Below are 27,934 nucleotides of genomic sequence, written 5' to 3'. Positions count from 1 at the left end.
ATTAAAAATCCAACTACATCTCTTTCCCCCCACTGTGTAATTCATTAGTGTGTATTTGTGCACCTGGTTGAGTCTAGTGGTGGATGAAGGCAGCAGTGGCCTGCAAAATTTCTTCATGGAGCCGATGGCAGCGGGAAAAGCAGGAGCCGAAAAGAGAGCAGCGACTAGATTAATCCTGAAAATCCATGACATCATCTCCTCTTCACTCCTGCACAAATACGCACACACATACACATTTAAAGGGAAAGTCAAATGGCCAATGTTCACTGCGACATATTCCCTAAGGAGTTAAAGTTCCTGTGAATTTAAAATAAATTTTTTTAGAAGTTAATATCAGTATGCTAGTCATAAGGATATCAATAATGTAGTGCTCAAAAACGGTGACAAAAATACGCATTCAGAAGATATAAACATTCAAAGCTTGCAGTTTGTCACTTTTACCTAAAATGGATCAAATTATTTTTGACATCAGCTCATACTTCAGTTTCTAATCAAATCTTTTGACCAATCAAATGCTCTCTAGTATCTCATATGCTCCGCCCTTATTAAAACACTTCTCGTTTGCTTTTCATTTCACTCTCATTGGCAGAGCTGTGATAAAAACAAAACACGATTGGGTGCTTTTTTAAAAAGGGGAGGGGCTATTGGATATCCTGCCCTGTCTTCATGTTTCAGTTCAGATGATATCAATCATCAAATAAAATATGCAGATTTCAAAGCACTTCATGCAAGTTTTAAAGAGTAATCATGCTTACGGGGCCTGCAGGAGGAAGACCCTCCAGTCAGAGGTCTTCAGTTTGAGGACGTTTTGTCTTTTGCTGTAGTCACAGGCTCTAGTAGCGAGAGCGTGATGAACTCGTACTGCATTCTTCAGGTCCACCTCTGACAGATCCTTATCAGGCTTATACTCATCCTGGCCAAGCAGGGGAGACAGAGAGCAGAATATGTAAAGGCAGTAATTAACATAAACGAGAGACACTCATGGCTGTGCTCCAAAGTCCTACCGAGAGGCATTTAAGCGCATCACAAAAGCAGTTCCGAAATGGAAGCAGCATAACTGGATTGGATAATTATGTTGCCTTAAAAGAAATCTTCATTTGGCCAAATGGTAAAGCAACACAGCATGCATCTATCACGGCGAAAGCAATTTCATAATGTACTGCAACATCTGCCATGGAAATAAACGCCCAAGGCGGTGGACAAAATATGGAAGGTCATCGGGGCCAAATATATACAGCTGAATACAAAATGATTCACACTTCTGTGTTTTTCAAATATTTTCCAAACGATGAACAGAGCAAGGAATTTTTTACAGTATTTTCTATAATATTTTTAGCTTCTGGAGAAAGTCTAATTTGTTTGATTTCAACTAGAATAAAAGCTTCTTTTTTTTTTTTAAATCCCCTTTAGACAATAGTTCTTTTTTTTTTATTGTCTACAGACCAAACCGTGGTTTTACAATGACTTCCTTAATTATCCTAACTTGCCTAATTATAACCTAGTTAAGCCCTTAAATGTCACTTTAAGCTGAATTGTAATATCTTGAAAAAATATCTAGTAAAATATTATTTACTGTCATCATGGAAAATATAACAGAAATGTTATTAGTTATTATAAATGAGTTATTAAAAGTATTATGTTTAGAAATGTGCTTAACGGAAATTATACAGAGGGCTAATAATTCAGGAGGGCTAATAATTCTGCCTCAACTGTATGTATGTATATAAAAAACTGGAATTTTTATTATGTCAATGCATCACCAAGCACAAGAGGGAATAAAATTGCTGTGTTTGATATTTAAGACATAGCATCATATTACGATATATGTTAAAAAACATCAGAAGTCACACACTTACATGCACATTTGCAAGCAAAAACTGCTGAACTAAGAAAACACTAATATTAATCCGTGTATTATTATTGTAAGGGCCAGTTATGCATAATTTATTTGTGATAATAATTAAGTTGAAAAGGTTAAAACATGATGATAATTTATATTTATATAAAATAAGAATCCATTGTGATTGTATTATCTAAAATGCATAATTTAATAATTGATACAATTTATAACTTTTACTTTGGTATTTTGGCTTTGACAGTAAGACGTCATGAGGTCATTTATTCATACATTTAAGTCAGATTGCAGTTATGAATGTTGGAAGCAACACAATTTTTTGATCGAGCTATAGCGAGCCTGATCAAGTCTATTGTAACTTTGTATTTTTGTTTGCGTTTCTTCAGTAAACCCTTTTTCAAGAGTTCACACTTAGCTGATGATCTATCAAAGCTTGTTTGGCATGCTGTCCCGGGAGAGAGCCCCGAGCTCAAGGGATCCTCGAGTCCAGGGCTCCCCCCCGTTCGCAGAGCTAGAGGGGAGCCTGAGCTCGGTGGATCTCAGAACTCCCCGACTGCGCCCGGGGAAAACCCACGCGAACACGGGAGAACATACAAACTCCTCACAGAAACGCTCACCGGCTAGGCGAAACTAGGCCGGTGATGTTCTTGCTCTGAGGCTCTCAGTGCTAACCACCGGGCCACCGTGCCGCCCGATCAAGGTCAAGGAGGAGAATTGGGGAGGAAAGGGGATTTCTTCCAAACGAAGATAATGTGGACTGAAAACTGTAGTTCTTTATAGTAGCTTAGGGCTCATATGATTGGAAGATAACGATTAGCTAATACGAGACCGGCCGTGATAAATCATAAGCAGGTGATCCTCTCGAAATTAGTTTATAAGCAAACTTCACTTAAAAGAAGATTCAGTCTTACTCGCGTTTTTTCAAATACAGGTTGTTGGAATAGAAGCTGCAAATGGTGGTACATAAGGTTATTCACGAAAGGTGTGCCAATACAATTATTACTAATAATATCTGAAATTGATGCCTTATCACAATTTAAAAGTTTATGTCTACACTTTCTAAAGAAACACGTCCAAAAAAGCAGTAGAGTTTACACAATCATACTGCAATTGTATAGTACTTTAACTGTTTGATGCATACAATCACACTGGTGTGATTAGAACATGAAGTGCGGCACATGATCAGTTTCCAAACTCAAATCTGCTTTCTTGTGATGGCTTGAAAAATACATGCATAACACTTGTTATGGAAAACATAGGTATCACTGTTTTCAAACATTTACGGTTATTCTCATTACAGAATATACATTATTCACAAATACACACTGTTTAGGCTACTAATGTTTACTCTACTCTTCTCTCAGTTAAAAAGGCCCAATCCCAATTCTACCCCTTAGCTCTTCCCCTTTCCCCTTGTTTTGCGCGTTCACGCGAAGGGGTAGGGGTGTCCCAATTCTCTTTAGCTTAAAGGCGTAGGGCTAAGGAGAAGGGGTGAATAGCCCTTCGAACGAAGATATTTCAGGACCACATTCGAAACCAAGGGGTGAGAAAATTTCCCAGAATACACCAGCGACAATGGCAGGATAGTTACACCCGGAAGTAAGGAGATCCACAAATTTGTATTTTTTGTCATTGTTATGAATTTTTACAACAAACAAACACGTTTATATACATATATATATATATATATATATATATATATATATATATATATATATATACATATATATATATACATATATATATATATATATATATATATATATATACATATATATATATATATATATACATATATATATATATATATATATATATATATATATATATATATATATATATATATACACATATATAACCGTGTTTGTGTTTTACCGTCATGCTTAAAAAAAAAAAAGCTAAAATTTCTAAAAATTGCTAAATTTCGCGATCTATAATCCATAATCATAACTCCTGTACAGCAGTCCCACAACATTCAGACACTCGATGACACTCGAATACTCTGTCAGAAAAGTCAAGTGGCTGGGAATGGGCTTTTTACAGTGTCTGCTATAATGCTAATGTTGTTCTAGGTGTGTTTACATGAACGAATATGGCCACTGTATAAATGCACAGTATTACAATCTTGTTGTCACATTAGATTGTTATGATAACATAATCATAACATAATCGATCAGAAAATATGCTCACTGTTACGTTGTTTAAACCAAGAAAATATTTGAGAATCAAAAAATCCGAAGTGTCACAATATATCTAGGAAATTTGCTAATATTTGCAGAAAAGGGAGAAAAAAAACGATAAAGACCTTTTTGGGGGATGTAATCAAAAACAATGGTCCGAACAAATTTTGTGTTTCACACTTTTAATTTCTATAGCTTTTGAGAAAGAGACATATTGATAAATAATGTTATGATAGCTGTTTAACATTAAGTTATGATTGAATTGCCTCTTAATATAGTAATGAAATAGTTTGATAAAAGCAGGAAATGTTTATGTGACCACATTGAAATGGTCTATAAACATAATCGCCAAGCATTTCCATCGCCATGTAAACTTTAAAGCAATGCAGTCTAGATCATGGTCACATTAAAAAAAATAACACACAAAAATAGGGGTTTCATATATTCGGGGGAGTATTTAAAACTTATGTATGAAAGAATTAAATCATTTTTGGCCCTCATTGCCTTCCATAGCAAATGCGCAAAATGTTAATTTTAAAAATACACTTATTTTATTCAGTACTGAAAATCACCAATAATAGCCTTGATTACCATAATATCCATACATTTTATGTTGTCTATAGCTATTAGAGTATTACAATCAAGTTAGTAAAAGCTTTTTGTTTTTGTCTCAAACCAGCGTCATGATATTAATTATTAAATTACGGTGCAAAATGTGAGACAATGTTGATCAATTAAAAATATATATATTTTGTGAGAGCAGATCTTCAGGAAAACACTGAAAGTGAATTTCAGTTATCGTTTTGCTAATTTTTTAGCTATTATTTAGCATTTTAGTTTTGACACTTGACAGTCGTATTAAATTAAATTGTAAACTGCAAAAACGCAGTGCACTGCAATGTGAAGATCAATATTTAGACTGTTGCACATTTCAGAACATGTTGTTGCCTGTCTTACTATTTCATGCATACAGTACAGTGCACACACTGCAAAATAGAGCAAGACTGTGTTTCCGTGTGTGTGTGTGTGTGGGAGGCAGATTTAAATTACTTTCTGCAGGTAGAGAATCATCCCCTTCAGCACGGCGTAAAACTTCTTCCAGCCTCTGCGTCCTCTTGGGGCTGCAGAGAGACAGAATAAAAGCGAAAGTGTGTGTGTGTGTGTGAGAGAGAGACAGAATAAAGACACACTTCACTAATGAGCTCTGCTGTTGTTTGCTGCAACACAAGGCGAGGAAAGAAAATCTCTAAACCAGCTCACAAATGAACTCCACCTCGCTGCGAGACACAACCTAATTGTTTTAATTAAAGATGCTGCATTATTAAATAGACGGAAACCTTGGCGGGTCCTGAGTGATGCTGATTTATTGGATTCCTTTGACATCAGAGCTTTTCTGAAAGTGAGCTGCTTAACTGTTTACATTGGCCACTTGCCTTTTTAGATGATACACTAACCATTATAGAAGCTCATGAGTGACCTATTTGAAATGTTTTTCATGAGTTCACACTTAGCTGATGATTGATAGTAAAGCTAGTTTGGCGTGCTGTCCCGGGAGAGAGCCCTGAGCTTATAAGATCCTCGAGCACTGGGCTCCCTCCCGTTGCAAGGCGAGAGGGGAGTTTGAGCTTAGGTAGATCTCGATGACTCCCCTTCTTGCTTGTTGTAGCTAAGTGTCGGATATGTATGCTGAAAGGTGTACTCAGAGTTTAGCTAAAGTATTTTGATTAATTGTTTAGAGTGCTTGTTTTTGAACTGTGGGAGGAAACCGGAGGACCCGGGGAAAACCCACACGACCACGGGGAGAACGAGCAAACTCCGCACAGAAATGCCGTCTGGTTTGGAAAGGAATTAAACCAGGGGCATTCTTGCTGTGAGGCGACATCGCTAATCGCTGGCCACCGTGACGCCCGTTTGAAAGGAGGGAAAGTAGGGTTGGGTGGGGGAGTTTCTTCAAGACGAAGATATTGAGATGAGAAAAGTCTGGTTATTTATAGCGAGTTAAGGATCGTCTGATAGGATAATCAGTCATTAGCTAAAGTTGGAACAGCTGTGAACAATCATAAGCACGTGATCCTCTCGAAATTTGTTTATGAATAAACTTCACTTAACATGAAGCGCCCCACAAGCAGTGCTTCACACATGAGATTTGGGAAAATACTTGAATAAATTCATAGGATATAATTCAATAAATTAAGTTCAATAGGTGATATAAAAGATAAAATACAATAAATATTACCATATTAATTACATTAAATTAACATCTGCACTGGATAAAATATTTAGCACAGCCTTGTATGATTAATTTGAATAAGAAAAATATATTCATCCTAAAACATGAAATAAATGTTATAAAAAGCAAAAATGTAACTTTCTCAAGCATTTAACGATCTGCCAGATAGAACCTTATGATTAGAAGCTGAAAATGACTTTTCAGAATGAGAAGGTTCTGTTTGCATTTGCCCTGTTTGTTTTACCCCAATTTGCAAATGTAAGAGAATTTTGATAATTTTAACTTAGAGTACATTTAGGGTCTCTGTCATGTTAATGTATGGAAGAGAACTGTTATGCTGCGTTCACACCAGACGCGGCACGTGCGTCAAGCGCGAGTGATTTACATGTTAAGTCAATGCAAACGTGCGAATAGACATCCTGCGGTGCGATACGCGCGAATGGCGCGGCGCGAATGACGCAAAATGCGCGAATAGCGCGGGGCGAATTGAGCGTTTTGCACGTTTGACGAATCTCTTGATTTCGAAAATCTGAACTTCAGCGTACATTTGCACCGCATTAGCCAATCAGAAGCTTGCACTTGTGGGGATGTGATTGTGACATAGAACCTGTTGTCGGTGTTCCGAAGGAAATCCTCCAGCCTTCACCGACAACATTTCATCAAACTCAGCTTGGCTCAGTCAGAAGCACCGCTGAAAGCCTCCGTCATCCAGGTTAAGTTTCTGGAGGAGTTTATGAGCTCACAGAGCTGGATGCACCTCTGAAAGGATGTTGTGGACTTAGACACGACCCTAAACGTATCGACGCTGTTTTTCAGTCTTCATAAAGCACATAAACACTGATATTTTCTTCATAAAATCCATGTTAGCCATTTAGCTATGAAGCTAGTCTTCGGGCAGACAGAAGCCCTGCCCATCACGCGAATCCGCGTCTGTTCTGATGTGAATTTGACATGCGAATGAAGCAGGGTTTGACGCGCATATGAAGCGAGTAAACTCAAATGTTCACGCGGCTATTTACGCGCGAATAGCGCAATTTATCTGCGCGTTCCGCGTCTGGTGTGAACACAGCATTACACACATATTGTTTGCTGTTTGAAATGCCAAAACTTTGAAACTCAATAGCCCCTTTCACACAGTTATACCGGTAAATATCCGGAAAATTTTCGAAACGACTTTACCGGTATATTTAAAAAAGCGCTGTTCACACAGGCGAAGACGTTACAGAATTTTTCTGGAAAAGAGCATTCACACATCCATTCCAAAATACCGGTAAATTCTGACATCATTAACCAGAAATGACCTCTAAACGGCTGCGCTTGTGTTTGTAAACATTTGACTACATCACAAACTCTGTGGATGATCAATATTGTGAACAACTTCGATGAAAACATATAGAGAAACACTTTCGCATGTCGAGATGTACATGATATGTGTGTGTGCCCATGGGCTTCATGGGCACACGCAAAGCTTGAAGGTAAACAAACAACGGCTTATCATAAGCATCTTATTGATAATTTATTACACGGTTGGCATTAAGATGAACATATAAACGTTATCTGACTAATTTCTAGCAGCTACATGTGTCTGGAAAAATATTCTAAGGTTTTTATTCTCTTAAATCGCGCAGATGTGAATGCGTCTGACTGTTCTGATTGGCTAAAGCAGACGTCTCACGTCAGCACGTTCTAGACATGCACGCGCTCTTTCTGGCAATCTTCCTTTTGTATTCACACAGCGCAGCATTCCAGCAAATTACCGGTAATGTTACAACTTCTCTTTCCGGAAAATAGCCAGAACGAATTTAACGGTATTTTAAAAAAGGACCTGTTCACACATACAACCTTTCCGGAAAATTGCCGGTAATTTCTGGAAAGGTCTGTATGTGTGAAAGGGGCTATTGTCACAAAATCATTCAGAACGCAGATAGAATCTTATAATTCTAAAGTGACGAAATGTAAAGTGCAGTTCAACCCTTTAGCTTACTGGAACTAGTATAGCACAGTAAAGCCACAACTAAAATTCAAGTTCACATTTACAAATCCGCCAAAATCGAGCTTTCTTCATGTTTAAAACAACAGACTTACTGCGTTTGCCATCCATATCTGCATGGCTCTTGCGCGTCAGAACCCCGTGTTTGTACGTGGTGGCGTTGAGTAAAAGCGGGATGCCGATGAAAGGGTTACTGCCGTCCGTTACCCTGACAACCCTCTTCCCTCCCGCCTCGCACTGCTCCTCCACCAGCTCTGAGAGGCTCTTCCTCAACTCCTCTTCCTCACTGCAGAAACAGAGCGGATTAACGGCATTAATGCCAGTGTGCAGGTACTGCGCACATTACACGCAGATTAGCCCCAGAAGTCACATGATAAATGTAAGCGCTCCTGACTCCTGAGGATGATATTGGATACTCACATCGCCCACTCCAGCTTCTCGTTCTTTATTGAGTTATAGAGCACCTAGACCAGGACAGAGACATATGAGATTGTTAATACCCTGAGTCTGAAACACCACAACTACACAGACTGAGCGAGCCGCTGGCCATATAGGACAGAACACATGAAAGAATATGCTTCTGAATCTAATGTGTCTTTGTGGCGTTCATAAATGCAATCACACCATGCAGATTATACAGTTATTTAGTTTATAGTGTATTTTAGTGAAATCGGTCCGTTTTAATGAGAAATCACACCCTGTTACTACTGTAGACATTAGGGGCCCTATCATACACCCGGCGCAATAAGGCACAAGATGTGTTTGGTGCCATTTGTTGCTATTTTCAGACCAGCGCAACAAGTTTCAAATCCATTTGCACCACTTTGTGGACTCATGGGTGTGTTGGTCTAAAAAGGTTGTGTTAAGGCACATTGTTGGCATGTTGCTAATTTGAGGAACTAAAATAGACCACGTCACTGACCAACTGAAAGCTGGTCTAAAGTCCAGTGCAGAGTGCATTAGCTATGTGCCTATGCAGGTCCAAACTTACACATTGCTTAATACACACAGGATGTACAGCAATACACAAATATCTTTACATATGAAAAGGAATTGAAGGATTAAAAATAGTATTTTCTACATAAATAGAAAAAAAACACTACCTCCATGATACCATCTCGGGGGGCTTTCTCAGTTTATTCATGACAATTTGCATTCGTATAATGTTATTGTAATTAGTAGTATTATTTAATATATGCATATTTATATTTGTTTTAATAAAACGGAACGGAATTTAGAAATAGTTTTGAAACAAATCTTTGCGTTTAACAGACGAAATTAAATATGTAGGCTAATGGATGTTTTCAGTGGAGTGAGTTTCCACGGTTTCCTTATTCACAAAAGTAAAGGAGTAAAGAGTAAAAGTAAAGTAAAGAGAAAGTAAAGAGGCCGAATGGAGGTGGCTCATTGTTTATTCTCACTGCAGATGTTCTGTTTAACTGTTTTCTCGCTAGTGAAGTGTTCAGTTTTTCCACTTACAAAGTCCGCCATGTAAATAGCAAGTGCGCCATGTCACAATGCAACTGACTCTTAAAGGGCATGGAAGATGAGACTCTGATTCGTTTAATGCACATTATGTTATGACTTCTTTTATCTTTGCCATGATGACAGTAAATAATATTTGAATAGATATTTTTCAAGATACTATTATTTAGCTTAAAGTGACATTCAAAGGTTTGACTAAATTAATTAGGGTAGCTTGGCAGGTTAGGGTAATTAAGCAAGGTATTGTATAATAAAGGGTTGTTCTGTAGATTATCAAAAAAATATATTGCTTAAGGGAGCTAATAATATTGACCTTAAAATTATTTTAAAAAAAATTTCAAAACCGCTTTTATTCTAGCCAAAATAAAACAAATTTGACTTTCTCCAGAAGTAAAAATATTATTTGAAATACTGTGAAAATTTCGTTGCTCTGTAAAACATCATTTGGATTTTTTTTTTAAAAAAGGCTAATAATTATGACTTTAACTATATCTCTGTTTTAAAGTCATGATTCAGTATATTTTTGGATTATTAATTTAGTTTGTATTCTTATCCTCCCTTTGTTCACGTGTGTTGTTCTCATTGGTTCTCTAGCTGTATCTATCTTGTTTTGATTACCGTGTTGTGTTTTACTGTGTTTAGTTAGGTGTGTAACTTTTGATTGGTGTATGATCTCAAAGTAGCGCAAGAATAGCTGTTTACATTCAAAAAAATGTATGCTAATTTTGGAATATTGCATTAAAAAAGTCTAGATGTATTATTTGATTTTGATTTTAATTTGACAAGTAAATAAATTCTGTGGTAGTGTCCTGTTTTTAAGCTGAGAAATGAAGTAATTTCTGTCTTTCAATGACATTGATTGAAGACAGTTATTCATTCATTTATTTTCCTTCAGCTTTGTCCCTTTATTCATCAGGGATCGCCACAGTTTTCCAGATGTGGATGCCCTTCCAGTTGCAACCAAGTACTGGGAAACATCCATACACACACATACACTACGGCCAATTTAGTTTATTTGTTTCACCTACAGCATGTCTTTGGAGAAATTGGAGGAAACCCTGAAGGAAACCCTCGCCAACACAGGAGAACATGCAAACTCCATACAGAAATGCTAACTGACCCAGCCGGGACTCAAACCAGTGACTTTCTTGCTGTGAGGCAACAATGCTCATTCGTGCTTCCATGTTTTTACACCTAGACTAAATTAACTCCCTTTATCTGGGAGTTAGCCAGAAAACTCTGGCTCTGTTACAGCAAGTACAAAATGCGGCAGCAAGATTGCTGGCTGACATTCGAAAACATGGCCATGTTTCCCAGATTTTGCTATCCTTGAAGTGGCTGCCGGTTCAATTTGGAATTAAATATGAACATTTAGTGTTTTAAATCTTTAAATGGACTGACCGCAAAATATGTGGCAACACTGCCAAACAGATATTTTTCTCTTAGGTCAGGGTGGTCCAAAATCAGTTCTGGAGGGCCGGTGTCCTTCAGATTTTAGCTCCAACTTGCCTTGACACACCTGCAAGGATGTTTCTTGATAGCCTAGTAAGAGCTTGATTAGCTAGCCCAGGTGTGTCTGATTGGGGTTGGAACTAAACTTTGCAGGACATTGGCCCTCCAGGACCGAGTCTGGACATGCCTATCTTAGATCCTTGAGGTCTTCTGTTCAGATTCTTTTTCAGAATCAGAAAAAAGACTCATTACTGCAAATATCTGTATTGAAATGAAATAACATTGCAGAAAAATTTTATAAATACGTGATTCTTCACATGCTAGACATACATGTTTTTTTTTTCAGAAGATACTGTATATTTTTTTTCCCTTTCTGCTGATCATCAAGAAAATTAAGACAAAAATTTAAGTTTCAAAATTCATTACAGTGCTTAATTTGTTTCTGGTATATCATATGTACAGTGGGTACAGAAAGTATTCAGCCCCCCTTAGATTTGTCACTCTTTGTTATATTGCAGCCATTTGCTAAAATCACTAATGTTCAGTTTTTTCCTCATTATGTACACACAGCAGCCCATATTGAAAGAAAAACACAGAATTGGTGACATTTTTGCAGATTTTTACTAAAAAAGAACAACTGAAATATGACGTGGTCCTAAGTATTCAGACCCTTTGCTGTGACACTCATATATTTTGCTCTCCATTTCTTCTGATCATCCTTGAGATGGTTTTACACCTTCATATGAGTCCAGCTGTGTTTGATTATGCTGATAAATAGGAAAGTCACACACCTGTCTATGGCCCAATCCAATTGTATTTTTGTACCCCTACCCCGTCCCCTTCCAAAATTTACTCCTAAGAATTGGGACAACACTACAGTACCTGCACACGTCACCATATGTCCTCGCAATTTCTTGCTTCATATGCACTGCAAATTTTAGATAGTAGATTTAACTACCTTGGAGTTAAAATTAACACTCCCTCAGAGTTTATATGGGAACCACTATAAGTGTTAAAAATAACACTTTTGAAAGTGTTAATATTATTCAACACCAAGAGAGTGTTAATTAGCAAACTCTTATTGTGTAAAATATCTGTTAAACTTCTGAAAAAATACCAGCAGCTGTGGTTGCCAGAATCTTTCTGTGAAAAATATGGAAGTTTGATAGAACTGTATAAATGTATGAAATATAACCATATCTCATGAACTGATACAATGTTTAGTTTACAAAATCATAGTTTAGTGCACAAAAATGTAAAGTCTTTAAATGCAATAATGTGTTCACGTGTGATTGCAACTAGCAAACAGATTTTGACTGCATTAGTAACTACACAGTCACCTTTAAACAAAAGAAGATGCAGCATAACATCAAATACTCTTTAGTTCATCTTGGACTTGAACACAGACGCTACTAACCTCCACAATGGTGACACAAAAACCGTTTTGCTGTTTTTTTTTTTTCCTTTTTTGATTTTACGGAAAAAATACCAGCAGCTGTGGTTGCCAGTAATCTGCTGTTTTCAACATTTTACATTCATAAATTCAGTTTACAAAATATTTCTGTTAAAAACACATTCCACAGTCTGTATTTTTCATCGAACACATCAGACGATCGCGACTGCTGGAATGATTCCAGTTGTTTTATTTTTTTGGTATTTATCTTCAGGAATTCACTGAAGGCGTATATTATGTTATCATAATGATCTAATGTGGCAATAAGATCATAATACTGTGCATTTAACACACAAAAACAGCATTAACATTATAGCAGACACTGTAAAAAGCTCATTGACAGCCACTAGACTTTTCTGACAGGGTATTCCAGTGTCATTAAGTGTCAGAATGTTGTGGGACTGCTGTACAGGAGTTATTAGTAGGGATTATAGATCGTGAAATTTAGAAAAAAAAATTATTTTATAATTTTTTTAAAAAAGCATGACGGTAAAACATGAACACGGTTATGAATATATTAAAACATGGCTTTGTTTGTTGTAAAAATTCGTAATAATGACAAAAAAAATACAAATTTGTGGATCTCCTTACTTCCGGGTGCAGCTGGAGCTAGTGTATTCTGGGAAATTTTCTTACCCCTTGGTTTCAAGTGTGGTCCTGAAAAATCTTCGTTTGAAGGGGTGTATACCCCTTGCCCTTAGCCCTACGCCTTCAAGCTTAAAAGAATTGAGACACCACTACCCCTTCACAGGCATGCGCAAAACGAGGGGTAGGGGTAAGGGGAAGGGCTAAGGGGGAGAATTAGGGTTTGGGCCTACAGTATAAGACCTTACAGCTCACAATGCATGTCAGAGCAAATGAGAATCATGAGTTTAAAGCAACTGCCTGAAGAGCTCAGAGACAGAATCGTGGCACAGACCTGGCCAAGGTTACAAAAAAATTTCTGCAGCCCTTTAAGTTCCTAAGAGCACAGTGGCCTCCATAATCCTTAAATGGAAGATGTTTGGTATGACAAGACACCTTCCTAGATATAGGTGGCTGTCCAGACAAACTGAGCTACCGGAGGAGAAGAGCCTTCATGAGAGAGTTTAATGAAGAATCCAAAGATCACTGTGGCTGAGCTCAAGAGATGCAATTGGAAGATGAGAGAAAGTTGTAGAAAGTCAACCATCACTGCAGCTCCCCACTAGTCTGGGCTTTATGGCAGAGTGGCTCGATGCATGAAAGCCTGCATAAAAAAACACCTGAAGGACTTGAAAATGGTGAGAAATTAGATTCTCTGGTCTGATGAGTCCGAGATAGAACTTTTTGTCTTAATTCTAAGAGGTATGTGTGGAGAAAATCAAGCACTGCTCATCATCTGTCCAATACAGTCCCAACAGCAAGGCATGGTGGTGGCAGCATCATGCTGTGGGGGTGTTTTTCAGCTGCAGGGACAGGACTACAATTACAAAATCGAGAGAAAGATGAATGCCAAGTACAGGGATATCCTCGACAAAAACCTTCTCCAGAGTACTCATGACCTCAGACCAGGCTGAAGGTTTACCTTCCAACAAGGCAATGTCACTAAGCACACAGCTAAAATAACGAAAGAGTGGCTTCACAACAACTCCGTGACTGTTCTTGAATGGCCCAGCCAGAGCCCTGACCTAAATCCAATTGAGCATCTTTGGAGAGACCTAAATAGACCACCACATGTTCATTGCATGCCAGCAATGTCTACAGAGGAGCAAGTAATTTATATATAAAAAAAAAAGATTCACGCAGATTCTCCCACCACAGTAAATTACATTTTTACTGTTGATATTTGGCGCCAGTTAATCAGAAAGTGACGTTTTTGTTCTCTTTGACTCATTGTATGGAAACTTTGCTTTATTCGCACAATTTTTATGCGATATTCCTGTTTGTGCATACATTTAATTTGCATCTTTGGATCTTTGCATTGAAAATGACATAACTGTGCAAATTACACTTAATAACAGTTGTCATGAGCATGCATAAAATCTCATTCACATTCAAAGGTTGCTCATAAACACCCCATTCAAGTAAAGTGTTACCAAACAATGCCAACACACATATTCCATGTCATATTCCAGCATGACGTAGCCAAGATTGTGAAAAGAAGGCTTCATTTTCATTCTCCAAAAATGAACTTATGATAGAAATAAAATCTGTTATTACATGTTATAATAATCCCATGACGAATGCATGCTGTAATCAAAGCTAAAGATGGTCACTATCCGACCTCAAGGAGAACCACTATGTAAAGTCTACTTCCAAATATGTGCTGGATTGAAGCCTTCTTACACAATGAGCCTGATGAATCTTGACATTGTGATCCTGGAATGTGACCACGCCATTTATTGTCTGCTTCAGACAGTGATAAAAGAAGTGTTAACAAATACATAACATGCTAGAAACATATTATTCACTGAAATGAAGATTCATTACTCTTAAGAATTTGCTTAAATAAATGCTAAGTTTTTTTTTTTTTTTTTTTTTGACTAGGCAATAGATCATAGAAAACAAGCTAGTAATCGAGTATGCGTCTGCTGTGTTACCTTGAGCAATTCTTTGGGAAAATCTTTGCCATCGTCAAGACCGTCTAGATTGCTAATGAACTGCTGGCAAGACATCTTCTTCCCGATATTCTGCAATGTAATAACATAACAAAAGTGTTACAACAATGCTAATGATGTGCTCAGAATGTCAATTACTAACTTAATACCACTGACCAAAAACAACGGACTAATTGGATATTACTCTTCAAACATTGTGAAGGAATTGTGTCCCTGCAAAGCATTTTTGTCTGCCGTTTGTCTTGAAACTAAATTGTTAAATTATGCAGTGATATAATTAAAACCGTGAAGACTGTGAATCTCAACTGATGAAAACGGCTGGGCTATTTAATCCCCATCATGCCCTTCACAAGATTTATTTTAAGACTAAAGGAGAAAGAAACACAGCTTATATTCTCTATGGGTATCATATGCTATTTTTCATTATACATTCCCTAACAACGCATTTTAGTACATTTTAGTCAGTAAAACAGCTGAAATTGTTTTAAAATTACACAGATTACAACAATGATTAATATATATTATTCCAAAAAGAGCTTTAAAGGTGCTGTATGTAGGTTTTTGACTCTTCTAAAGCATAAAAACAACAAAAAATGTGTGCAGATATCTAAAAAACATGCAAACATTCTTGTTTATCTGAAAACAATGCTAAAGTCAGACATTCTGCTTTGAAAATGTGCGTTACGTGCCGGAACATCTGTCTTTGTTTTGGTCATTTAACCGGCCCAATACCAGATTGCAGGGCGGTGCACAGTGGGGTGGCCCGGTGTCTAGAGTCACTGCCCCTCTGCCATCATTGGTTGAGGTGACCCTCCCACCCCCTGCTCTTCACTTACTCTCTTACTCCCCCTACTCTCCAGCCCCCCGCCCCCCCTCCATCCGTCTTCACTTTGCGATCACCAATTCTCCCAACCCCACCCATCTGCACTTTGTGATCGCCATCCCACCCATCACCTGTCCATTGCAAGGGTCTGTGCACTGGTTTGCCAGTTTGGCCAATTACATTTCAGCACCCCAGGCTGCCTTAGTGGAAAACAGCGTATTTCATTTATTCAGTCAGGAAGACTCACAAACATGCATCTGTGACCGAAATGCGACCTCTGGTAGACAGTAGCAGACTCCAAAATGAGACAGATTCAGAGTTCCACAGGAGATGGTTATCAATTAACAAATTACATAAATATTACGCATGTAAACATTGGGTTACATTTTAACACATTGTCCTAACAACACGCTACATGATGAGATTTGCTGTGAAAAGAAATTTGGCTGTTTGCACCAGACAAAACATGACAGAATTTTAAATACAGCCATTCAGAAGCACAGAATAGTGCACTCACTGCACCCCAGCAAAATGGTAAGGTATATAATACATATTAAACCTCTTTAAAATTATTAATGTACATGTTTAATCACTTATATGTGTTGCCTTGCACTGTCTCAGTTCTAAAGTTACATTTCAAATGATTTCAAGTGATATTATTTTCAAAATCTGAGATGAACTATCTGCTGCTGCTTTCAGTATTATGGCAATACATGTCATGTAAAGTGGCGTTCAAACTCATTATTAGCATTTAACACTGATTAAAGCACATATGGTGTACCTGAGGTGATCATTGTCAGTTTTCTGATTTTGATATGGACAATATTCCTTCAATCACGTGCCGTTGCTTTTATTTACAACACTGTTTCAGCCTTTAGGCTAGATAGTAAGGCACACTCCTCTTGGTGTCATCAATCTGGCAACTTGCACTTGTGTGTGTTTTGAACCAGGAGTGCAATACCTAGTTTAACCACTGGATGTCAAACGTACATACTGCACCTTTAAAAATAAAAGTCTACAACACAACTGTAATTATAACAGCACACAGACTTATACTGTACATGCAAAAATCACAATACAGGAGAGTTGTGGTTTCCAGGGTGTTGGTGGAAGTAGGTAAGATGTTCTGAATGGTAAAGTACATTAGTGCATCACATTTATTTTGAAAAGTCACAGTAAAAAAATGTTTGAGTTCCACACAATTGATTTATGCTTGGATAACATGGAGGAATTAAGTTAGCTTATTAATTTTTACAAATTTAAGTGGAGTGGACATAGAACAATTAAGTTGTCCCACCAAAAAACTCAAGAATTGTGTTGCTTCAGCTCATTTTGAGTAAATAGTTTAAACAAACAGCAAATGTGATTTTTTGAGTGTACATTTATTAAAATTACATAATTTGTGAGGCTTCATGTGTGAGTCTACCTCCCCATTTGACTTATTAGGTCTTCAAGCAAAAAGTGTCTTCTATTATTGGAATCCTTTCCTCATGCCAAGCAAAATTATTATCCTTGATTTCATTTTGTCATAACTTTCTTCTTGACTTGGAAATTTTTCGCTGAAACCTTCATTTGCAAACTAGTCCTAGATTTTTCCAATAGTATCTGGATGCTGCCTGTAAGATGCAAGCTGAGAAAGCATCCCTTAGCGATGCAATGTTAGACACAATGCACTCAAATGGAACAAGTGACGTCACTATGAGAGGTAGGGTTAGGGGTGGGGTTAGGTGAGCCCACTAAAAAGCATTGGATGCAGCTCAGATTGCACTGCACCGAGTTTGCAGCAAGACCCCTCTCGGTTTTTCAGACAATCACTACAAACCCAGAACGGAAATATTCTTTCGAGTCTAAATAGCCACTCTTGTGCATTTGTGTCTCCTGGCCCTAAAAGTTTCTGAACATTCTGAAAGAAACTGGCCACCAGGTGGGACTATTTCAAACTTCCCAGACAGCTCATCCAGTATATCTCATCTGCATCGCTAGTCTGGTGCCCGAGCAAAAAATGGTCTGTGCCCCACTAAAAGCTTAGACTGATTTACTTGAAATGTCAGTGTATTATTTAAGAGTGGTTATCCCAGAATAAACATGTCACTCTCTTTGCGACAATGAAATCAACGTTTATGAAAGCAATGAAGATTAATCGAAAACAAACTGATGCACAGTGCAGGTCTTAATGCAGAGGTGTCAGCATTCATTTACTTTTGCATTTCCACTTTAAGTTCCGGATGTAACTAAAGTTCTGAAATTATATGTTGATCCAGGATTATCTTATTTTGACTAAATATGGCTCCTACAGATTGTCTTTTGTATAAAGTAGAAAGGAGAGATAAATCAGGGAGACCTAAACTTAATTCTCAGCCATCAGAGTCAGGTTTCAGATGACAGATAATACAATAAAACATATTTTTGAGATGTCTTTCATCTGCTAATTCTAAGGAAAGTTCTAAGGAAATGTAGCATATCACAGAAGTTGGGTCTTCTACATTGGTTTCCAGTTACAGTTACATTTGGAATGGATTCTTATTATTCACTTATATTAATACATGTAAAATAATAATATATAATATATAATAAGTGCATTGTTTAGTATATTTATTTATATAAGAGTAAAAAAAAAACTTTTTAGACATTTTTACCCATTGGCTTCCATAGTTTCCTTTAATGGAGCTCAATGGTTACCATCAACCAGCATTTTTCAAAATATCTTCTTTTGTTTTTAACAGAATAAAGAATCTCAAAAAGGTTTAAAACCACACGAGGGAGCGTAAGTGATGAGGTCATTTTCATTTATGGGTGAACTATGCTTTTAATAAATAATAATACAGCTTTCAAACAAGCTGCAGTATTGGAGATCACTCTTTTTCAAACCACCATTTGTGCTTTTAGGTCACCAATAACCCAAATAGTGTGAAAATATTGCAAGCTTTTGTAAATATACATCATTACCACCAGTCTTGGGTGTAAGTAGCTACACAATAAAAATTACAGTTCAGCTAAAAAAGTAAAGCAAGGGGTTATTTTAAATTTTTAGGCCATTTAATTAGTTACTTATAATGTACTTGCCTTAAACAAATGTAAACAAATCAAGTCAGAGAAGCAGATTACATATATATTTTTGTTATATAAATATATTAAATATATAGAACCATATAAGGTTACAATTATCAGGATAATTAACCTTGCTTAAGAAAAAATTTTAAAGGGTTCAAACAAATATAAAGTTTATATTCAAAAAAGCAAGGTAATTGTGTAGATATGTATATATTTTTTGTCATTCATATATTTTGTATAACGACCCAATTTTGTTCAACTAAAACAATGCCTAAAACAATGAAATTTGACAAAATATGACATATTTATGAAACTTTTTAAATAATTTATAATTATAATAAATATAACATTATTTTGAAACATTCTGAAGTTTTAAAGTGTTAATTAAAAAACTAAATATTTCTGTTTGATTCAAACTAAAAGACATCTATTGAGTATTTATGCATTGAGATATGGATTTTAAGTAGTATTAGGTCAGGTATTTAGATTAATTAATGAGTAATTAATTTACTTTTCAGACAAAGTAATTAGAAAATACTTTAAATACAAGTTTAATGATGTAATTAGTAATCAAGTACATTTTTGAAGTAACTTATCCAACACTGATCACCACAAAAAAAGTCATGGAGATACAACCATGCAAGTAACAACACAAAAATAAAATCACTAAATAAACGACATTCCAAACTGAGCAGGTTATTTAAAGATTATATATCTGAAGTGAATGAAAACATTGTAACGTTGTTTGCAATTCAGCAAACAAACTAGTTTATTATTACTATTATTTACTGCTGTGCATGCAGTTTATAAATTTGTCAGCAGATGGCAGTATCGCATCAGCAACACTGAGCCTCACAACCAACACGCACAGAAAATTTGATCTACTCTTCATGGGTAATATTCCACGGATGATGGGTGAAAACCTTCAGAAAACACCGAGCAATTAAAAGAGAACACACAGAAGAAGAAAAGGGGTTAGATAGCACTTACCACCTGCAGCAGAGTGAGTTAAGACAGAGGCAAAAGAAAAGGAGAGATGTTTACGTCAGAAGAATTGTAATATTACTGACAGGAAAACTGTATTACAGACAGAAACACAGCAATGAGAGGCTTGTAAATGAAAAAAAAAACAAAGGAGACTGTTAAGTGCAGAGGGTTAGAAAAGGAAATTTACAACTTAGCTGAATGATAACATCATCCTCATCTTCAAACACAACATTATATTTTTCTTTACCACCAATGGGCTACAAGCACAGCTAGTGTTTTTCAGTGATCAATGATCTTAAGCTTCCTTTTACAGCATCGATGCTTCAATGTAATTCAAATATAATCATTTAAATTCACTTAAGCCTCCATTTGGCTGTTAAACCATAAAAAGAGAAAGACTGTTTAAATGTGGGAGCCGTCATTAGCAACAGGCTAGCACAAAAACTCCATTGAAAAAAATGGGTTAAAATTAATTTCCATATTTCAAAGCCATGGCGCGGAAAACATAGAATTTAATGCAGTGCTTCATGTTTAATCTGATACCCACTTTTCTTTATATTGTATCTCAGCCAGATCACTGTTTTTTTTTTAAGAAATCAGATCTTAAACGCAGCAATTTTGTAAGGGTTAACAATTCACCAGAAGCCCTCGGGCTGGCTGACTGAAATTAGAAGTCTGTGTGCATATACCTCGTTCATCATGAAAAATTATTTTTTGGTCATAATGTGTTATAATGCATAAATATTGTTGAATAATGACAGGTAAGTCTGGCTATGTCACCGCTTTATTTAGTTTTTCACCTCCTATCACTGAAAAAAGTGTTGCATGCAGAACTGTTGCAAACAATTTATTTGTGTTGAATTTAAACAAACAAATTAAGTTTATTAATGTTCAGCTTAATTTGTTTGTTTAAATTCAACACAGATAAATTATTTACAACCACTTTACGTTAAAAAATTGAGTAAATCCAAGGAGTCCATTTTTTTCAGTGTATTAAGATGTATGTTTGGTTAATTGGATTACACATTTTTTTTATCTGTCTCTTTTTGTCGACTTTAGACAACTTTCCCCATAACAAAGAGTCTATCGGTGATTTTATGCGTGAGCTTGTGAAATGTACATACTGTACACAAAAAAGTATGATGTACTCAATTGTCTGAACACTTTTCCAGTTAAAAAACAGCACAGCACAAGCAGTAAAAATCACTAAAACGTGTATTATGAAGTAATGTAAGTAATATATAATATTCTACTTCCTATTTTTTATTATTTCCAGTGAGCATTTTAATACAGTTTTAGTCTGGATGTAAACTATTGTTTAACACATTTTTAATTAGGTTGGTTAGATTCTGTGTCTTGTTTTAGTGACAAAAAATGCTTTGTTTCTACTGCTTTGCATAAAATGCAATGATTCACAGACCATTAATGATTTTTATGCTACAAGAAATATAATGCAGGAAGGCTATCAAGCCTTTTACAAATCTAATTTTCAATCAATGTAAATATGTAGTGCATCCAGAAAGTTTTCATAGTGCTTCACATTTTCCACACTTTTCCATATGGTTGTCATGGATGAAAGTGAAGAGGGTTGGGGAGTAGCAGAAGAAAGTGAAAGTGAACAGAGGATGGGGGAGGAGGGCGGTTGAGGAGAGGGATCAGTGAAATGAGGTGCTGGATCAGATTTCAGAGGTCCGGCGTGTTCCGGCACAAATTAAGCCCCACATGTACAGAAGTATTGACACCCTTTGCCGTGAAGCTCTAAATTGAGCTCAGGTACATTCTGTTTCCACTGATCATTCTTGAGATGTTAAGCAGCTTAACTGGAGTTCACCTGTGGTCAATTCAGTTGATTGGACATGATTTAATAAAGGCATACACCTGTCTATATAAGGTCCCAGGGTTGACAGTCAACGCACAAACCAAGCATGAAGACAAAGGAATTGTCTGTAGACCTCTGAGACAGGATTGTCTTGTGGCACAAGGCTGGGGAAGGTTACAGAAACATTTCTGCTGCTCTGAAAGTTTTAATGAGCACAGTAGCCTCCATCTTCCGTAAGTGGAAGATGTTTGGAACCACCAGGACTCTTCCTAGATCTGGCCGGCCATCTAAGCTGAGTGATCGGGGAGAAGGGGCTTAGTCAGGGAGGTGATCAATAACCGGATGGTCACTCTGTCTGAGCTCCAGCGTTCTTCTGTAGATAGAGGAGAACCTTGCAGAAGGACAACCATCTGTGCAGCAATCCATCAATCAGGCCTGTATGGTAGATTAGCCAGACAGAAGCTACTCCCACCTTGAATTTGCCAAAAGGCATCTGATGGACTCTCAGACCATAAGAAACAAAATTCTCTGGTCTGATGAGACTAAAATTTAACTCTTTGGAGTAAAAGCCAGGCATTACGTTTGGAGAAAACCAGGCAGCGCTCATCATCAGGCTAATACCATCCCTACAGTGAAGCATGGTGGTGGCAGCATCATGCTGTGGGGATGTTTTTCCGCAGCAGGAACTGGAAGACTAGACAGGATCAAGGGAAAGATGAATGCAGCAATGTACAGAGACATCCTGAATAAAAACCTGCTTCAGAGTGCTCTCGACCTCGGTACAGACGGTTCATCTTCCAGCAGTACAATGACCCAAAACACATCGCCAAAATATCAATGAAGTGGCTTCACAACAACTCGGCGAATGTCACTGAGTGGCCCAGCCAGGGCCCAGACCTAAATCCTATTTAACATCTTTGGAGAGATCTGAAAATGGCTGTACACCATCGCTTCTCATCCAACCTGATAGAGCTTGAGAGGTACTGCAAAGAGGAATGGGCAAAAATTCCCAATGACAGGTGTGCCAATTTTGTGGCATCATGTTTAAAAAGACTTGAGGCTGTAACTGCTGGCAAAGGTGCAATTAAAGCCAACAAAGTACATATGATTTTTCATTTTTTTTTCACATTGTCACTATGAGGTAAAGTGTGCAGAGCTTTGAGGAAATAAATTAATTTAATCCATTTTGGAATAAGGCTGTAACACAAAAAAAATAATGAAAATGTAAAGCGCTATGAATACTTTCCGGATGCACTGTAATATACTTAAATATACAGATGTAACCTTTAGACACTTAAGTGATATTATTATTATGGATAAAAACAGTAGATATTTATCTTTCTGGCATTAATAAAGTAATTAATTAAAGTAAATTATAATGTAAGTAATTATTAAAACCACTAATATATATATATATATATATATATATATATATATGGGCAATATCACACGAGTAGCAGTGCGAAATGGCTGTATATCGGCAATGGTGGGAGGCGTGCGTTGCCTTAGTCCCCCCACCAGTGCCGATATACAGCCATATCGCACTGCTACTCGTGTTCAGTTTGACGGCATAATTGTGTAAATAAAAACAATATCAAACATGGAGAGTCTCAAATACCCTTTTGTAAGAGGAACTACTTTCTTTCTCCTTGGATTCAAATCATAAGCTGACAGTTAAACAGCAGAGCAAGTATCTTTTAAACTTTAGATCTGTAGTGTCTGCTTTTTGCTGGTTGTATGTGGGCGGAGTAATACATAAAGGGCAAAGAGGCTTTACGGGTGTTGATATTACTTAAATATATCATGGCTATCAGCCAATCAGATTCGAGAACCAGACAGAACTGTTGTATAAATAAATAAATAAATAAATAAATAAATAAATAAATAAATATATATATATATATATATATATATATATATATATATATATATATATATATATGCTTTTTGTTAAATAAAATAAATCCAATCGTTTTTAAGAAAGTGGTTAAAAGTGGTCAAACTTAAAGCGATTTAGACTCCGTTTACATCAGTATCTAGTGTCATTTCCTTGTGATCTGACAAAAATGCAGTTTAATACCAGATATGAACAGGGCCAATATGCAGTGATCGCTGTGTTGAATTGAATCTATAAGTTGAATCGAACATTGTGTCAGAACTGAAGGTCTGTTTCAAGATCAATCTAAAATGGGTTTCTGCAAATTTGATCAAAGAACAGCCAATAGTATTTTCAATTACTGCCATATTTCACTGCACAATCCACAATCACATTCTATCTATCATTTCCTCTTTCTGTGCCTACATTTTTAGCTACAGCACTTTGATGATGAATCAAATAATGTTAATTTCAGGTATTGTTCAGATGCAAAAGTTTAGAGAATACATACATGTCCGTGCAGGTCTGTGTTGAGAAGCATAAGTGCGCAGGTCAGTGTGTGAGCACCATCTGTCAAAATAAATAAATAAAAAAATAGTTCATACGAAATTGTGTATTAGTCAAAATTATTAACCTTTCTGTGAAAATTTTAATAACCATCAACAATGTTTTCCATTTAATTTAAGGTTTTAATTGGCAGGTGTTTTATCTCACTTAATTTAATACATTTACAGAAACCAAGATAAAATATTTGATGTTATTTGCTTTTCAAGTAGGAAGTGGTAAAAATGTTTAGATATTTGTTTAGATATTTATACCGGAAAACAATTTAATTTCAGATGCCATCATAGAAATTGTCCCCAATGTTTCCAATGTCAGTTATACACAACTTACTAAGTGTTTGTAGGAGTTTGTACATGTAACCTAGCTCATGTGTGTCAAAGTATTGCATAAAAGTTCACTGGAAAATTTTCAGTATAATGTTATAAATGATAACTTGCCCTCTGAGGTGAGAGTCTCTGGGTTGCAGTGGCAGAAGCGTTTGGAGAAATGCACAAGCACACGCTCTCTCTCCTGCGTCTCTCCCATCAGAGGAAACGCCTTCAGGAAGTTCCTGCAAACAGAATATCAAAATTATCATGCTGCCATAATAAAAACACAGAGATAGTACTAATAATTGCAAATATACACCATAACTAGATTCCCATTATTCACTAGATGTGCTTGTTTACCTTCATGGACACCAAAGAGATTTTTTTCTGCCATGTTATGAAGACATTCAAATGTAAACTGAAATTGACCTAGCATGTCTACAGCCAATAAGAAGTTAGACATATCTGTCTTCACGTTAGAGCTTTTAAAATATATACTGAATATAATCCAGAGCACATCAGCAAGTCCACTTCTTATTGGCTGAAGAAAAACAAAATATAGACTTTGGAGTGGCCTAGTAAAAGTCCTGACCTAAATCTAATTGAGTAGCTGTTGCATGCACTTGAAAAGGCAGTTCATGCTTGAAAATCCTCCAAAGCGGCTGAAGTACAACAATTCTGCAAAGATAAGTGAGCTAAAATTCCTTCACATTGCTGAAACAGACTCATTAAAAGTTATCAAAAACGGTAACACTTTACAATAAGGTTCATTAGTTAGTGCATTTATTAACATGAACTAATCATGAACATCACATGTACAGCATTTATTAATCATAATTGAACATTTACTAATGCATTATTAACATCCAAGTCCATGCTTGTTAACATTAGTTAATGCACCATGAGTTAACATGAACTAACAATGAACTACTGTATTTTCATTAACTAATGTTAACTAACATGAACAAATACTGTAGTAAATGTATTGTTCATTGTTAGTTCATGTTAGTAAATGCATTAATTGACATTAACTAATGAACCTTATTGTAAAGTGTGACCTTGAAAACACTTGATTGCAGTTGTTGCTGCTAAGGGTGGCCCGATCCGTTATTGAGTTAAGGGGGCAAACACTTTTTCACACATGGCTATGTAGTTTTGTATCTTGATTTATATTTTTAATGATAAAAAAATAATAATTTTAAAACTGCATGATGTGTTGCGTAATCTTTGACTATTCAAATTTGTTTGGTGATCTGAAACATTAAAGTGAGACAAACATGCCAAAAATTTGTCAAGTTATATTTTTGATGCTTTATTTATGCTTTTGAATTGCATTATGGGACCTCAAACTTTCTTCCAACAACTTTTAAGCTTGAAAAGTTAAAAAATCACTGTTACTGACAAACTTCCAGTATACTTTCTGTTATTTCACACTTATTTTTCTATATATTATTTTGTACACTTCATAGTATCTAAACTACTAAAATGCTAATAAAAGTCAAGACTTTTTCACATTTCTTTTTATAAATGTATAACAAAAAAAGAGCAAAATGCAATTTAATTTCCAAGTTTGTTGTAATTTTTTTGTAAGAAATGCACAATTTTGCCATCTGTAAAACATTAAATACTACTAATAGTATCACCAATATTATTATAATTTTTAGTACTAGTAATAATGATAATTAATAATAATATTATTATGATACATTACATAAACTACAAAAAAGACCAAAATAATAATTTAACACAGCCGATAAAAATACTATATATAAATAACACAACATTTATAGCCGTAATTTATTTATTTTTCCCATTTAAACATGAATCATTTATTTGTGTGAAACTGCATACCTTGATTAGTGCAGCCCTAGTTTACATAGCCTACTTGCTCAGTCTTGGTTTCAGGCCAGTAACTTGAGTCTAGACTGAATCAGAGCTCTCTCTCTCTCTCTCTCTCTCTCTCTCTCTCTCTCTCTCTCTCTCTCTCTCTCTGACCATCTGTGATAATTACCATTTCTTTCTCTTCAGAAAACTATTGTTAGCTCGGGACTGAAATATTCTTCTCTACATTGTGTAGCTGCACAGAGTTCCTTTTCTTCTTGCAGTGCAGGTATTTAAGACATGGTGAGATAGCAAGCTTAATCTTTCCCCATATTTAGGAAGTATTTGTGGAACCGAGAGACATGAGACATGAGCATTAATCTAAAATAAGCTTCTTCCCCTTATTTTAGCATAACCGCAGTAATAATACAAGGAAACAATGAAGGAACTTTATATGTGCACTATTTAAAAACTTCATCTTAATTGTATAAAGGTAATATATGTTAATTTACTGTTCTCTCTTTCTTATAAAGCAGGTTGCCAGATTGGCCAGCCTTCGTAAATTAAATGAAATACACTGTTTATGCAGTTTTATACTGTTTTAACATCGTTTTTCCAAATAAACAAATGTTAACATAGCATGTTTTTTAAATGTCTGCAAACAAATGGTATTAGAATAGTAAAAAAAAAACACTTACATACAGCAATTTTTAAGGTAATATTTTTTTTATAAGATTCTGTTTCCTGCACACTGATCCCTTTACTTCATTAGACCCTAATCAAAGAGCAACTTATTTCTGAGTTCAGACTGCATGATTTTAGCCCCAATTTTGACTCGCCGACAGGTTTAGCGAAATCACCGACAAATGCCTGAAATCACAGGCAAATCGCTGCTCGTGCACGTAAGTGACAATCACACAGTATGAACTATCAAAGACGCGATCTGAGAGAATCGCTGATGAGTCGCCGTTGCCTCTGAGATATTTAGCATGCTAAATATATGGAGCTGTTGGCGATTCAAATCATGCCCTGTGAAATGGGTTTTGATTGAAAATAACATCAGCGATCGCCTTCAGCCAATGAGAAAGCAGCATCCACTTGTGTGTGTTTACCTGCAGGCCAGCGGGAGGTTGAGGGAGAAGTTAAAAATGCTCATTTTCGATTTATTTGGACCCAAGAAATGGAGGAAAAACTAGTGGAGGTTTGACAGAAGCACCCGTGTCTGTTTGCCGGTTTTTTTTTGACTGTTTGACGCAAATTCCCTTCAAACCCAGGTGAGCAAATATGTACATTTTCTTCCCCATCAAAGGCTTCTTTCTTATTATGTAGTCAATAACAAAAGATATACTACGTGTTTTTGGCTGTGAGACGAAGTTTGGACGAAGTTATCGGCGATTCTTCCTATTGTAAAGTCATGCAATGTGAAAGCCCCAGTCCCCGATTCGTCTTGCAGTGTAAACA

At 36.3% G+C, this 27,934-nt stretch overlaps 1 protein-coding gene across 10 annotated transcripts in view; it reads right to left on the bottom strand.

Moving 5' to 3' along the window:
* Positions 1–27,934, bottom strand: part of psd2 (pleckstrin and Sec7 domain containing 2) — a 186,567-nt gene that overhangs the window by 12,284 nt on the left and 146,349 nt on the right. For 8 of the 10 annotated variants that reach the window (XM_073922509.1, XM_073922513.1, XM_073922511.1 and 5 more), the window contains 8 exons: positions 24,782–24,894; positions 24,292–24,350; positions 15,207–15,296; positions 8,676–8,719; positions 8,351–8,541; positions 5,086–5,156; positions 756–913; positions 64–208 (listed from right to left, as the gene is read on the bottom strand). In XM_073922509.1, coding sequence (XP_073778610.1) covers positions 64–208; positions 756–913; positions 5,086–5,156; positions 8,351–8,541; positions 8,676–8,719; positions 15,207–15,296; positions 24,292–24,350; positions 24,782–24,894 — 871 coding nt within the window. Of the gene's footprint in view, positions 1–63; positions 209–755; positions 914–5,085; positions 5,157–8,350; positions 8,542–8,675; positions 8,720–15,206; positions 15,297–24,287; positions 24,351–24,781; positions 24,895–27,934 lie in introns of those variants that run through there. The other 2 variants (XR_012390203.1, XR_012390204.1) reach the window with 2 other exon arrangements.

The sequence above is a fragment of the Danio rerio genome, chromosome 14 (assembly GCF_049306965.1).
Source record: "Danio rerio strain Tuebingen ecotype United States chromosome 14, GRCz12tu, whole genome shotgun sequence".
Classification (NCBI taxonomy): Eukaryota; Metazoa; Chordata; class Actinopteri; order Cypriniformes; family Danionidae; genus Danio; species Danio rerio.
This window is presented reverse-complemented; position numbering and strand designations above follow the sequence as displayed.